Source organism: Macaca mulatta, chromosome 12, assembly GCF_049350105.2.
Source record: "Macaca mulatta isolate MMU2019108-1 chromosome 12, T2T-MMU8v2.0, whole genome shotgun sequence".
In the NCBI taxonomy this organism is placed as follows: Eukaryota; Metazoa; Chordata; class Mammalia; order Primates; family Cercopithecidae; genus Macaca; species Macaca mulatta.
Window position 1 is genome coordinate 80,924,140 of NC_133417.1, and position 14,418 is coordinate 80,938,557.

General features: G+C 38.8%; 1 protein-coding gene across 2 annotated transcripts in view; it reads right to left on the bottom strand.

Annotated features, from left to right (window-relative positions):
* The window catches only part of LNPK (lunapark, ER junction formation factor), a 78,959-nt gene extending 69,851 nt beyond the window's left edge, over window positions 1-9,108 (bottom strand). For both annotated transcript variants that reach the window (XM_015110405.3, XM_015110408.3), the window contains exons 1-3: window positions 9,001-9,108; window positions 2,732-2,820; window positions 350-391 (exon numbers count right to left, since the gene is read on the bottom strand). In XM_015110405.3, the coding sequence (XP_014965891.2) occupies window positions 350-391; window positions 2,732-2,758 (69 nt within the window). In that variant the 5' untranslated portion in view covers window positions 2,759-2,820; window positions 9,001-9,108. The remainder of the gene's footprint in view (window positions 1-349; window positions 392-2,731; window positions 2,821-9,000) is intronic.
* Between the last annotated feature and the right edge of the window lie 5,310 nt (window positions 9,109-14,418).

A 14,418-nucleotide genomic window follows, 5' to 3' on the forward strand; every position in this document is an offset into this window, starting at 1 on the left:
TATTCCCAGAAAATCATTTTTTATACTATATAAAAAGCTGTGAAAATTTTGTAGACTGATAAAAACTATTATACAGTATCTCACCTATTTTGTCCTACCTGTAACATTTATTTACACCACACTACAGATCTAATTTCATTCTAACTGGCTCTATTACTTGAAACAGACTTCTTAAGTCACTGATAGACTTTAGATTTTTTTGAGGTCACATAACATTAAAGTTCTCAGACTCACTCTATATCATTTCTCAATTCCCATACCAGATTTGGTCTCCAAAATAATATATACTACAATAATATTTATTTAATACCTAAAATGAATTAAAATACCTTACAGCCAAAGAACATACCTTATCTATACTTTCTAGAACTTCTACAGTTGAAGGTTTTGTCTGTTACAGAAACAGAAACAAGAGACAGCATTAAAACGTATCACAAACTTTTATGTTTTGATATAATCATTAAAGAACATTTATTTCAAAATTGAATTTTCTCAAATGTTATCAGGCAAATATGTATTCTTGTTTATAACTAAGATTTACTTAAATAAAAATTATAATTGCAAACAGAACTACGTAAGAGTAAAGAAATAAGCATTTCCCTACTTAACTTTTTTTATCCTAGAAAGACTTTGAATTCTGATGGCTCAATTTTTACCATTCTTAACCTCAATAAAACACACTGTTATAGAAAGAAACAAATTTTGGCCAGGTACGGTGGCTCGCGCCTGCACTTTGGGAGGCCAAGGTGAGCGGATCACTTAGGGTCAGGAGTTTGAGACCAACTTGGTCAACATGGTGAAACGCCATCTCTACTAAAAATCCAAAAATTAGCTGGGCGTGGTGGCATGCGCTTGTAATCCCAGCTACTCAGGAGGCTCAGGCACGAGATTTGCTTGAACCCGGGAGCCAGACATTGCAGTGAGCTGAGATCGCACCACTGCACTCTAGCCTGGGTGACAGAGAAAGACTGCATCTCAAAAAAATTTTTAAATTAAATTAAAAATTTAAAATACCACACATTTTCCTCCAAAAAAATTTCTTAGGAATGATTACTCAAAAGAATTAACACATTAAAAAAATTTACAGACTAAAAATAGTCTGATTGGCTATTGCTAAAAGTTCACTTAAGACTCTGGAGGTCAAAATCAACAGGTTATCTTCATTCTAAATTCCTAAAGTACTTTTTGAAGATCAGATTTTAAAAGGACATCTAAGAATACTTCATTATAGCGAAGCTTGTTTGCCAAAGGTATTTTTTATACATCTAGAATAAAAATCAGCCAAAATCACTCATAAAACACTCGAAAAAATATTTACCAATTACATACTCAACAATCCAAGAGGGTAATGAATATCAGGTCATTGTAGTTCCCATAAGAGTTGTTAACATTAGAGTTAACCATATGAAATTGACATTTTGCTAAGCCCAAGCAGTTAAATACTGGCAATTTCATATGGTTCAACCTAATATGAAAGACAAGGCAAGAAGAGATAAATTTGATCCTTGGGCAGATTATTAAAAGGTCATAACAGGGTCAATATAATGCTGATCCAAAACAAGGCTGTTCCAGCAACAGCCCAAAACCTAAGTTATGTACCAAGTATAGTTAGACTCTATTATTATGGTAGTAAGGAGAAAAAAACAATAAGTAGTTTATCCTAGACTACCTTATCTCCTCTTACATTTGAAAAAAGCATTTATATAATTTTTTTTTCTTTTATTTGAGACAGAGTCTAGCTCTGTCGCCCAGGCTGGAGTGCAGTGGCAAAATCTCGGCTCACTGCAACCTTCATCTTCTGGGTTCAAGCGATCCTGCCTCAGCCTCCCGAGTAGCTGGGATTACAGGCGCCCACGACCACGCCCAGCTAATTTCTGTATTTTTAGTAGAGACGGGGTTATATAATTTATATAATTCATATTTTCGAGCTGTAACTTTGAGATACTTCCTCTAAAAGCTTATCCAATAAAATCAAACTGAATTTCTAATTTTGTTTAACCTATAAATTCTAAAAGCACATGCAGTGTGACTTTAGTCAATATTTATGATAAGCTTCAAGTAAAAAGATACAGTGTGTAAGAAACAAATATTGTATAGAATACTTTCTTTCTTTTTTTTGAGACAGAGTCTTGCTCTGTCACCCAGGCTGGAGTGCAGTGGCACGATCTCGATTCACTGCAACCTCTGCCTCCTGGGTTCATTCTCCTGCCTCAGCCTCCCGAGTAGCTAAGATTATAGGTTCACACCACTACGCTGAGCTAATTTTTGCATTTTTAGTGGAGACAGGGTTTCACCATGTTGGCCAGGCTGGTCTCAAACTCCTGAACTCATGATCTGCCCACCTCGGCCTCCCAAAGTGTTGGGATTACAGGCGTGAGCCACCGCACCCGGCCTAGAGTACTTATTTTCAACTACCTTTCAAATAAGCTTGAAATTTAGGAAGTATAAGAAAACAAGATAGCCATTTGCACACAAATACAGAAATACAGAAATAAAAATAATTCATACATCCAAATGAAATAATTCTGTTACACAGAGGCATTGGACACCTACAGAACAAGTGGAAGTATCAAAATAAAAAATAGAAAAGTAATTCAAAAGAGAAGAAAAAAAGTTAAGGAAAACAGCAAACTACTATTCAGGGCTATAATGAAAGAAGACTTTCACAAATAGCTTTATGTGACACTTTTATATTAGACTCAAGAACTAGCTGTAAAGAAAAGTACCTTACCCTCCATCGAGAAAATAATCCACCCATCTTTTATTTGTAGAAACTGGGCACAATGATAAATATCATCAATTGTCCAAAGGAATTCACAGCTAGAAATAAAGCAAATATTTAAAATGTTAAGTTAAATACACAGCATACCCACTATAGATGTTGCAATACTGCCTAAAAAATGTTATGAAATATTAATTTCTTTGGACTCCACATATATGGAATTTGATATCAGACAGTTATTGGGATAGAGTCTATCTTTTTTTATTATTATTATTTTTTGAGATGGAGTCTCTCTGTGTTGCCCACGCTAGAGTGCAGAGGCGAGATCTCACCTCATTGCAACTTCCGCCTCCCAGGTTAAGCGATTCTTGTGCCTCAGCCTCCTGAGTAGCTGGGACTACAGGTGTGCACCACTACGCCTGGCTAATTTTATATTCTTGATAGAGACAGAGTTTTGCTATGTTGGCCAGGCTGGTCTTGAACTCCTGGCCTCAAGTGATCTGCCCACCTCGGCCTCCCAAAGTGCTGGGATTACAGGCGTGAGTCATCGCACACTGCCAAGTCCACCTTTTAAAAATCCATTCTTCAAAACCAGAACAGATTTAAAAGTGAAAATAAAGTTTGAAAAGCTTTTCAAATGACAATGAAGTTTATAAATGTATATTCTTACCACTTTGCTATTTTCTATTCTTTAAAATATGTTCTCTATGTTGTTCTGGGAACAAAGTTTTACCATACTACTTTCATACTATATACTTAAATAAAATCATTTCTACCATCCAGCTGTCTCCCAACTAAACTAGTTATCTGGAGTAGGAGTGTTTTACAATGTTTAGAATATAACCTTACAAGTAATAAGAGAAAGCTGCAACCAAGTTATTAATAAGAAAATAAGGATTACAAGGCTATCTGTGACCTTTAGCAAATCACTTAATGATTCTGAGCCTTAATTTTCTTTTCTCTAAATTACAGTTAATAATACCACCACTTTCTCATAGGATAGTCTTTAGTATTACCATCTCACAGATAAGAAAACTAAGTGAAAAGAGGTTTAGTGATTTGTCCAATAGCTCAGAAGAAATATGGCCTAGAGTCCCTTTATCTTCAGATTTCTAGCCTCTATTACTAAACACTACTGTTCAATGCCCAAATAAACATTTCTCCCTAACATTGTGTACAAGTCCCTGAAGCTAGTTGACCTTCAATTCAGCTAGCTCTATAATCACTTCTTTTAGTTGTTTTTCTATGACTCTCAAATGTTTTATAACAGACTCAACAATATTATATTCTAAATCAACTTACTGGACAATGATTATGTAAATTTTTATTCTTTTAAGTTGAATTGTTAAAAGTATAATTTCAAACTGACATATTTTAACCAGGTTACAGTTAGATACTTGCCAATGTATAAAACTACTTCTTTTCCATCCCCAAAAAGGCTACCTATGTCGTATTTCTCACATTTTTTAACTGTAAATGTAAACACAAAATAATACCAGTATCAAGTAAGAACCCTCACTCCGCAAAATTATTTATATACCATAACTAGCATAAGGCATAGCTATCTTGGAGTTTCTTAGAAAAGTAACAAAGAGCTTAACCGTAAAATACTTTTACTCACAAAGTAATTTTTAAGGACAGAAACACCTATAATCCGTCCTGAAAAACTCTAAAGTTTATAACTATAATGAATGTCAAGTCATATTTAAGTTGCAAGCTAAATGTTATTAATCATTTAGTATTTTCTAAAATGTGGTTGTAGAAAATCCAGGAACTTTCATGAATTAAACTATAAATTTCTATCTGAATCATGACAGTAAGTAAATCTAAAAACCCTCTTGAGATGCTAAAAATAATTACCAAAAAGGTGGGTGGAGGGAGTAGATTCATATGAATCACTTGTTATTCTCAAAATACACATCATTCCACTATTCTGGAACTAGTGTATGGTGTCTAGCAGTGTTCTGTACACAACCAACCTACATATTTTGAAGTAGAATTACATCCTTCAATGTCAAGTTTGTAACCATCACACACTGAGACTATGATCAGAATTTTTAATATTTGAAACTAATGACAACAACAATATCAAACAACAGTATCAGTTAAACACTTAGTAAGTACTTAATTTCTAGCAGCCCTAAAACAAATGCTGTGTGTGTGTGTGTGTGTGTGTGTGTGTGTGTGTATACATTTTTTTTTTGAGACAGAGTCTCACTGACACCCAGGCTGGAGTGCAGTGGTGAGATCTTGGCTCACTACAACCTCCATCTCCAGGGTTAAAGCAATTCTCCCACCTCAGTCTCCAAAGGCGTAGCTGGGACTACAGGCACACGCCACCACAACCAGGTAATTTTTTTTTTTTTTTTTTTTGGTAGAGACAGGGATTTCACCTTGTTGGCCAGGTTGGTCTCGAACTCCTGGCCTCAAGTGATCTGCCCACCTTGGTCTCTCAAAGTGCTGGGGATTATAGGCGTGAGCCACCACGCCCAGCCCAAATGCTTTATATTAATTTTAGCATTTAGATACTACTATCCCTCCATTTTAAAAATGAGAAATCTAAGAGAAGTGAAGTAGTGTGCTAAGTAATATCCCAAAGACAGTAAGCAGCAGAGCCAAACATAGTATTTTAGTTTTGATTTTTTAAGCACCCAGCTATTACCAATAACACAAAATCAGAAATAAAGTCTGCTTTGTATAGATTAGATTGGAATATTTATATGTAAAATATATGAAAGCACCTCTGACATTATCAAATAGTTGGTAAACAAATCTACTGATTTGAAAAGTGAGTAATAAGCACACGAAACAGTATTAGTACAATGTATCGTGTAACCCAATTCCTTTATTTGATTACATTTGAGTGTTTAAATCTGCATTAAAGAGAAGTTAAATGATTTGCAAAATCATGTAGCTCCAGCTAGGGACAGAACTGGTACTAGAAGTCTGCAAGCACAGCCTTTACTTGTTTACTGCATATCAATTTTAAAGTAATTACAATATGAAATACATGCATAATATCACTATACCAATTTTGACAATTATTTGCTTAAAGAATTGTTTTGGTATTAATGAAACAATCTACATCTTAGCCTCTAAGACCCCAGAAGCAAGGGATTATGCTGTTAAATTTGTAGTCTAAAACAATATTAGAGTGATAGTCATTAAATGCCATATCCAGGCTTTCAGGTTCATAATCAAAGAAACGGTCAACCTGCACTAGCAATTTTTCTATCAAATTCCAATATTAAAAGAACTGATTTACTGTAATGCACATGTAATAAGTGGTACTTTCTAACAGACCTGAAAACATAACAAAAGTAAACAATTAAATCAAATATTGCTCCATACCTTTAATTTCAGACCTCTTCTGTATTCAACCACTGGTTCTCTCCTTTCCACGCAAGTATCTTAACTCCAAGTCCTGTGGCCCACCACTTACTGTGCAATTTTGGACATATCAGTTACTTAACCTATCTGCTACTCAATTTCCTCATCAGTAAAAGAAGGATAGTTAAGGACCCTCTTAAATGTTGAAAGACTTAAATGACATAATGTATTCTAAACTATTTACAACAGTGCTTGGCACACAGTGATTGCTCAATACAAACTGTTTTTACTGCTGTGGTTGTTGCTATTTTCTAATCCATCTCTCCTTTCTTTCAAACACATGGAAAATATATGGGAACCGAATAACCCTTGCATTTCCTTCTGAGGCATAAATCAGTTCACTTGTCCTGGATTGGACAGATGGTTCAACCTCAAGTGACTTTTCTCCAAGAACTCTCCCATGAACATGTACAGAGCGTTTCTTTCCACTCTGGTCTGATACCACAACAGGACCTGTCATGACCTTAAGAGATGGATGCATCTAAGTGTGTTTTTCTTTTTGTTGAGACTGAGTCTCACTCTGTCTGTTGCCCAGGCTGGAGTGCAGTGGCATAATCTCAGCTCACTGCAACCACTGCCACCTGGGTTCAAGTGATTCTCCTACCTCAGCCTCCCATGTAGCTGGGATTACAGGTGTGTGCCACCACTCCCGGCTAATTTTTGTGTTTTTAGTAGAGACAGGGTTTCACCATGTTGCCCTGGCTGGTCTCGAACTCATAACCTCAAGTGATCCGCCTGCCTTGGCCTCGCAAAGTGCTGAGATTACAGGCGTGAGCAACCCCATCCGACCTAAATGTGTTTTTCAATGAACAATAATGTCGACCACCTTATTTGAATGTTTTCTACTAATGGCTATTTACACTCAGGTTTGGGTGTCAGAATTTTAAATCTTGGGAAATGTTTTTCTTAAATTTTCACCTCACTCCAAGACACATTAAAATAATGTAATAAAATAGATCTGGATTCAAAATATGGCTCAATCACTTACTAGCTATGCAGTCTTGGGCAGATTACTTAAACTCTCCAAGCCTCAGTTATTGCATCTGCAAAATGGTAAAAATATCTACACTTCACAGAATTGTTGTATAAATTAAATGAAATTATGTATCATTTGGCACAGTGTACAACACATAGTAACTGCTTAATCAATTGTAGCCATTATTATTACCAGAAAACACACCTAGTATTTATATGGAACACATTTCTTTCCAACTTCTTATAAAGAAAGCACTTATTTCATAATTCTAAAATTGGAAAATTATATCACAGTTTGTATTTTTACTAAAATAGATTGCTTTCATTTTCTCTAGTATAAGAAATAGAGCAAAAAATTCTGTAGACTCTGCCATTAAATAATCTTGTAGGCCTTTGAAGAAAACAGCAAAGGAAGTTTTAAGTTTATCAAATTCCATAGTTAAATATAAGCTATTTAATCACCATCAACAGTACCTCCATAACATACTGTACTATACAATTGAAGAGTAAAGGTGATTTGTTCTAGAACTCTAACTTTCAAATGTCCTAACTGAAAAGACAATTCTGAAATAGCCCAAGCCACATTTATTGCTCCTCAAAAAAAAATTAATGAAAAGAAGTACATCTCTATTATATATTAAACCCTCTTAATATATAATGATTAAGTGCTTGCTTTCATGGTAAGTCAATTTTCATCTGAACTAAATACCACCAAAAAATTACTATTTGATTATAAATATTTCTATATGAAATCATATCTTTTTAATAGCCATATAACTCCTCCTTTTCTTGTATTTTCTTGTTTATATGTTATATAAACACTATATAGGTTTATTAACAGCATTACTGAGCTGATCTCAATAGATAACAGAAAACCTTAAAATTCTAATTTTAAACGCACCACTCCTGTTTAAGAAAATGTGTTAAAAGTCAACTTGGTCTTCTGGGGGCTGCTGAGGAAAAGAGATTAGCATTCCCTGCCAGTTTGAACATATTCCTGAAACCAAGCTTACTCACACCCACCAAACCGTTGTTGAATAGAGTCCATTTTGTCAATGCTGACTCCCAAGAAAACAGTAGACACCAAGCAACACACACTGGAGGCCAAGTGGGAAAAGCAGAACATGGAAAACTCAGTGACTCACGGGTCTTGCTTAGCACTGTGAGAGCACCATCAGCAAAGCTGAGTTGACCAATTCCAACTCTTTCTCAATCCGCAACTATGAACCGACGGAATTTAGATTTGTTTTTCTCCTCCTGCCACGCCTCTGATACTATGCATCTTCGCCCTTCCCGTCCGCCCCACAGCCCACCATCCCTGGAATAAGGACAATGGTTGGAGAGCCTCTTCTCTAAGTAGCACGTACTCCACGCCCACACGCTAGAGCCCGGCAGCATGACACTGACAGTTTTCAGTCCCTTCTGGTCTTTCCAACTCTTGGAGCCTCCACACAACTCAGAAAAAGAAGACGCGGACAGAACGCTCAAAGCGGATAGCTGAGCGTAGGAAATGCTAGTTTGGGACCTTCTGACCTCTTTGCCCCACCTGTGTCGAGGTAAGCTCGACACAGGTGGGCCAAAGAGCTGGGGCTTAAGCCAGTCACTACCTGGAATCTCCCAGAATCAAGCTGGAGAAACTACTAGCCCTAGAGTGGAAAAAAAGGCTTTCGAGACTCCAGCACCACCACTGCCAGTGTGCTGGGAAATCCAGGGAACAAGGCGGCGAGCCTGGGTCAGCGCGCACCATCGCGCAGCCTGACCAGCAGCCGCCGCAGAGCTCTAGGCCACTTGGCAGGAGGCGGGGGCACCAAGGAGAGGCAAGCGGGGAACCCGCAGCTTATTTCCCAGGGGCACAGCTCAGCATGCCTCCCCACTGCAGAGCCCCCCAACTGCCCTCGCCTTGAGCGTTTTACCTGCAAGAAGCGGGCGCAGCCCGGCCCGGGCGTCCACCCCCGCCAGTCTCGGCCGCCACCGCTCAGCCTGCCTCCAGAACAAGCAGCAGCCGCCACTGACAGAGAGACAGGCCCAGCCAACTCCTTCCCATCAAACCCCGCGCTCCCGCCGCTCGCCAATTGGCGCCGCGGCCGGCGCGCGCCACTCCCCTGTCACGTGACCCTACCCGGGGCTGGCAGTTGTTGGGGCGGGTCGGGCGGGAGGTTAGGAGCTTGTGTCTGTGGCCTCCGCAGCCTGCGTAGGCTGCCCGTTGTCGTGTGGCAGTCATGTACTGCAATTTATTATTACTCTTAGAATATAGTTATTTCTTACTCTTCCGCTGCCTGCTTTCCTTTTAAAGCCTGTTCTGCCGTCTCGCTGGAGAAGGAAACCCACTGAAACTGGTCCTGGTGGTCTCAGACCGCCGCGCGAGCGAAGCGTGGGGAGGACAAAGGTTGGGAAGTTGAGGATGGAGATGGGTGCATCTGGAAGGGAGTCCGTCCTGAGGAGTCCCCTATCAGCTGTCAGCCAGCCGGCAGCAGAGCAAGTTAAGAGTACACAGCTCCGAAGAAGCCAGTTCCCAACCAAGCCAGTGGAGAAAAGTCAGCCTGGCCCCCAGGAGTGCTTGAGTCCCTGTCAGTCATGGACGTCAAAAAGGGTCATTTGATGACTGGATGCTTACCTCACCGGTGTGAGGTAAGCTTCAAACGCCATATCATGTTGCTTTAAAACCTGCGGGTAACAGCATAAGCTGAGTTTTCTATCTTAGAACTCTTAACCCCAAGAACACTCTTGACAGGTCCTGATAAGTGGACCCACAAAAAACCACCCAGGCTGTATTTGACTCGGATTTGAAACGCTGCCTAAACGGTATTAAGTTTCCTTCTCAACTGGAAAAGACAAATAACATGATACCCGAATGAGAAAAATACTAGACGTGCACACAGTAATGTGTGAGCAGGGAAACTTCAGCGAAGGTTTTTATCATGCTTTACCCCATTTATGTGCTTTACCCCATGTGCAAACATTTTTCATGATTTTTTTGTATTTACATACACAAAAAAAGTTTCGATGATTTTTAAAGAGTATAATAATTTTAATATGTTACATTTAAACTTTGACAATGCAAACAGGTTGTCAAGAGAAGAAGCTGAACATTGTCTGGTTGGTAAGAAAATTTATACTAGAGGCTACCACGTAATTCACTGTGGAATTTGCTTGCCCTAATTGCCTAAATATTTAGTTACAGTTCTGTACACTTGAAAGGCTGAGGGGAAGGGAACTACAGCTTAGTGTGTTACTGTGGATCAGGCACTTTCCAAATGTAGAAGAAAATGAACAGAAACATTTCACCTGTTTTGATATGGAAATTTAGCCATTTTGTTTTTCAATCTTTGCTGTTGCAAAGTGTTAAAGTCCTGTGCAGTTTTACAAATACATCTCACCTCAGAAAGATTTCCTTTCCTAAGAAGACTGGGAAGAATGGCTTTCCACTTGCCAATAATGTGTCCTCTGGTTTCAACTGAGCCATCAATGTCTGTACTCCAGCCTGGGCTACCAAGCGATACCCCACCTCTAAAAAAAAAAAAAAAAGGTAGCGAGGGGACAGGGAAGAGCCGGTTGGATGCACGAGATTCCAAACACCTAATCCTGAGATAAAATTCCCTAGGCAATTGCTCTACCAAGAGTAGAGATCTGACCTGGCAAAAGAATGGAGATAAGTATTTAACCATTAACTCTTTTAATCCTCCCAACAACCTTTTAAGTATAGTATCATTTTTCAAATGAGGAAACAAATGTAGAAAGATTATGTACACTGTTGAAGGTAACACTAAACCATTGCCTCCTTTATATCCTTTATAGAAGAGTTCATCAAGCGAATAAAGTGAGGGAAAGACATTACAAGCAGAGAAATCAACATACACGCTATTGTAGCTGGACTTCAGGCTACAGCGTGGTTCCAAATATTTATTGACAAGGCCCCATGTTAAGTGCTGAGGATACAGAGATAAATAAACCATTTGTCCTAAAGCAGCTGACACTAGTGAGAGAAACCTTAAAAAAAAAAATACAATGCAGACTAAGACTATATAAGTGCTGTGATAGAGGCTAATGTTCACGGTATTGGAAAATGATAAGAAAACAGCAGCCGGAGAGGATGTGGGAAAGCCAGTGAAGATGCTGCTTTAGCAGAGTCCAAATGTCAAGAGTTACCCCCTGCTAACCCTGAAATTGTTCTGGGATATGGTTTAAAGAAGTGAAATCCAAAGAACAACAGAGAAGAACAGCAGAGAATACTTGGAGAAAGGAAACAAATTGCTCTAACCAATGGAGTTTTAAATGGTCTAGTTTAACAAATAGGTTGAATTTATCTAGGTGCTATGAGAACTTACATAAGTGGCATTCATTGGTCTGGTCAGAGAGGTTAGGTAAGGCTTCTTTGAGGAAGTCACACTAGCATGAAAGATGAGAAACTGAAAAAGGGAGAGTGGGACACAGAGGGAATATCATGTGTAAAGCCTTTTTGTCAGGAGGGAACACTGCAAGCCTGAGGGACTGAAAGGAGGCTATTGTGGCTAGAGCGTAGGTTGCAGGGAGAAAGTGCACCAGTTTGAAGCTGGAGACCAGACCAAGCAGAGTCTTATTGGCCATATTAAGAACTGTAATCTTAAAAAGAGAGGGGGAGGGTATTTGACATGATCAGATCTGTGTTTTGAAAAGGTCATTCCAGCTGCAGTGTGGGAACACAAGCAGAGTCAACACTGGATTAATTAAATCTATGAGTGGTGTTAGTGTTGGTAGGCATCCAAGTGGATTGGGGTAGGAACAAGGAGATGGACAGAAGTCGGGGAAATGGAACAATAGGAAGTAAAGTGGGAGGTCTTGGTGATGGATTCAAATATCATGGGATGGGATGGGGACTGAGGGAGAGGGAGGAGTCAGATGACTCAGAATCTCTAGCAGACCCAGTGGGGGGATAATAATGCCATCATTGAGATATGGAGGACACTGGAAGAGAGCCAGGTTTGGGGGAAGAGGGTAATTTCAATTTGAACGCGTTGCGTTTAACATATTTTTGTGACTTCCAGGGAAGATGTAAACATTGGATCTTTAGGTCTGCAGCACTGGGCTGGAGAAAAAATATATATATTATCGTTTGCAATTTGTTATTTTCTGCAGGGTACTTATTTTTTCAAAATACATATATCTTTATTGTAAATAAGATGTTTTGTTTTTAAACATATTTAGAAGCACTTGAACCCAGGAGGCAGAGGGTTGCAGTGAGCCGAGATGGCACCATTGCACTCCAGCCTGGGCAACAAGAGCAAAACTCAGTCTCAAAAATAAATAAATAAATAAAAATAAATATATTGAGAACAGAATTTTAAAAGTGAGTCTCTAGAGCAGTTTCCCAGACTTCTCTGAGAGTCACCAGGGTCCCTTATCAAAAACTCAAATTCTCAGGCCCATCCCCTAGAGGTTCTGATTTCACTTGTCTGGTATAGGGGGCCTGGAAATGTGAATTTTTAACAAATGCCACTGGAGATTCTTCTTATTGCTGAGTTTCTCTGGGAAGTGGTATGCCAGTGCCAGAGGCTACCTGCATAAGAGTCACCACAGTGCTTATTGAAATATAGATTCTCGGGCCCTGCAGATTAAATCTCTAGGGATAGAAGGGTTGTGAGGAATGGAAAAAGGAATATGGTACCATGTCAAGTGGTCCAAAACCTCACCCTTCATCTTTGACAGAGGTGTTCTGAGCTTCCCACTGGGCAGCCCAGAAGAAAGTGGATGTCTCTTGCTGGGTGATGCATATTTAGACAGCAGGCAGCCCTCACAAGCTGCAATAATAACAGCTAATAGGCCTCCTGCCCTGTCCACTGAAATGGGACTCAGCCCACTTAGATATTCTCTTTTTCCACCTTTCCTATCAAGGCCCATTGTTCCCTCCTGGCCCCCAAATCTTTTTCAATGTTATTTCCAGCACCCTGTCTTTCTGCTCTTGGTTTAGGTGTTTTTCAGCCAATCTCTGTGGCCAGAGTTGGGAGAGGAATTGGGTCAAATGCTATGTTTCAGTCTTGACAAGGCTTTTTTGTTCCTGAGAACCGACTTTCGAAGTGTTTTTAAAGACTGAGCTGTGTCAGGGAGGAAAAACTTTTCCTCTGCTCTCTTATGTTTCCTCTTTGGGGGCCTACAAATTAAAACAACAAAGATAGCAAGAGAAAAAAAAAGCATTTAATTACATATGTAAACACACACAGAGCAAGCAAGAAAGAAAGAAAAATTCACAAATAACTGTGACCCTAGATGGTTAGAATTTGGAGCTTATATATCATCTTAATAGGGGACGAAGAAGGGCAGAGAGGCCTTTCTAGGAGAGTAAATGACTTCTTCAAAGGAAGTGAGGGAGAGACAAAGCATTGAGAGAAAACAAAACACTTCTTGGAAAGACAAATGGACTTTTAGGAGAATAGATGGAAGATATAGTTTTGTAGCAATGTCTGGGTGTAGTGCAGATGTCTCCTCTCTGAGAGGAAAATATTAAGAGTTGCTCCCCAGGAGGGGATTTATAACAATTGAGTTATTTGGGGAGACTTTGCTTTTAGGCATATAAGGGATTTCGGGAACTCAAGTGCCTTCAGCTCAAAATAACTTTCATGCCATGGTAGCTTATTCTGAATCCCTTTAATTATTTGTTCTCCTTGTAGTCTTGCTGTAGCAATTACAAGTCTCTGTGAGACACTGTAGATGTTTTTGAATAGAGGAAGAATCAGAATGTATGAAGAAAAAAATGATTAGAATGATTTGTTGGTGATGGCAAGCATACAGAAAAGTTTCTAAAACTAAAGTATACTATTTAGCACAATAACACAAACACTCATGTTAACCCATATGGGCCAAAGTAGAACATTCAACACTCCAAAAGGACCCAATGTGCTCCTTCCCTTACAACCTTCAAGTGCCTAGAGATGGCCACATCGTGATTATTACCGTATTTACTTTCTTGTTTTTCTTTCTAGTTTTACTACATAATTACTCATCCTTAAGCAATATTATTTTTTATCTCTATGTAAATGGAATCACAGAGTAAGTTTTTCATTTACATGTCTTGAACTTTTTTGATCAATCTATGTCTTTAAGATTTCCCATGTTGATATGGCTGTAGTTTATTCATTTTCATTGCTGTAGGTTACTATATTGCACTGGTGTATCATAATTTATTCTACTGCTGATGGACATATAGGCTACTTCTAGCTTTAGGCTATTATAAGCAATGCTGCTGTGAAAGTTTGTGTAAACACACACACACATACTCTTTAAGTACTCTTTAAGTACGTGTGTGTGTGGTGTAAATATATATATATTTATATATATTCTGGAGCATATAAACACAGATT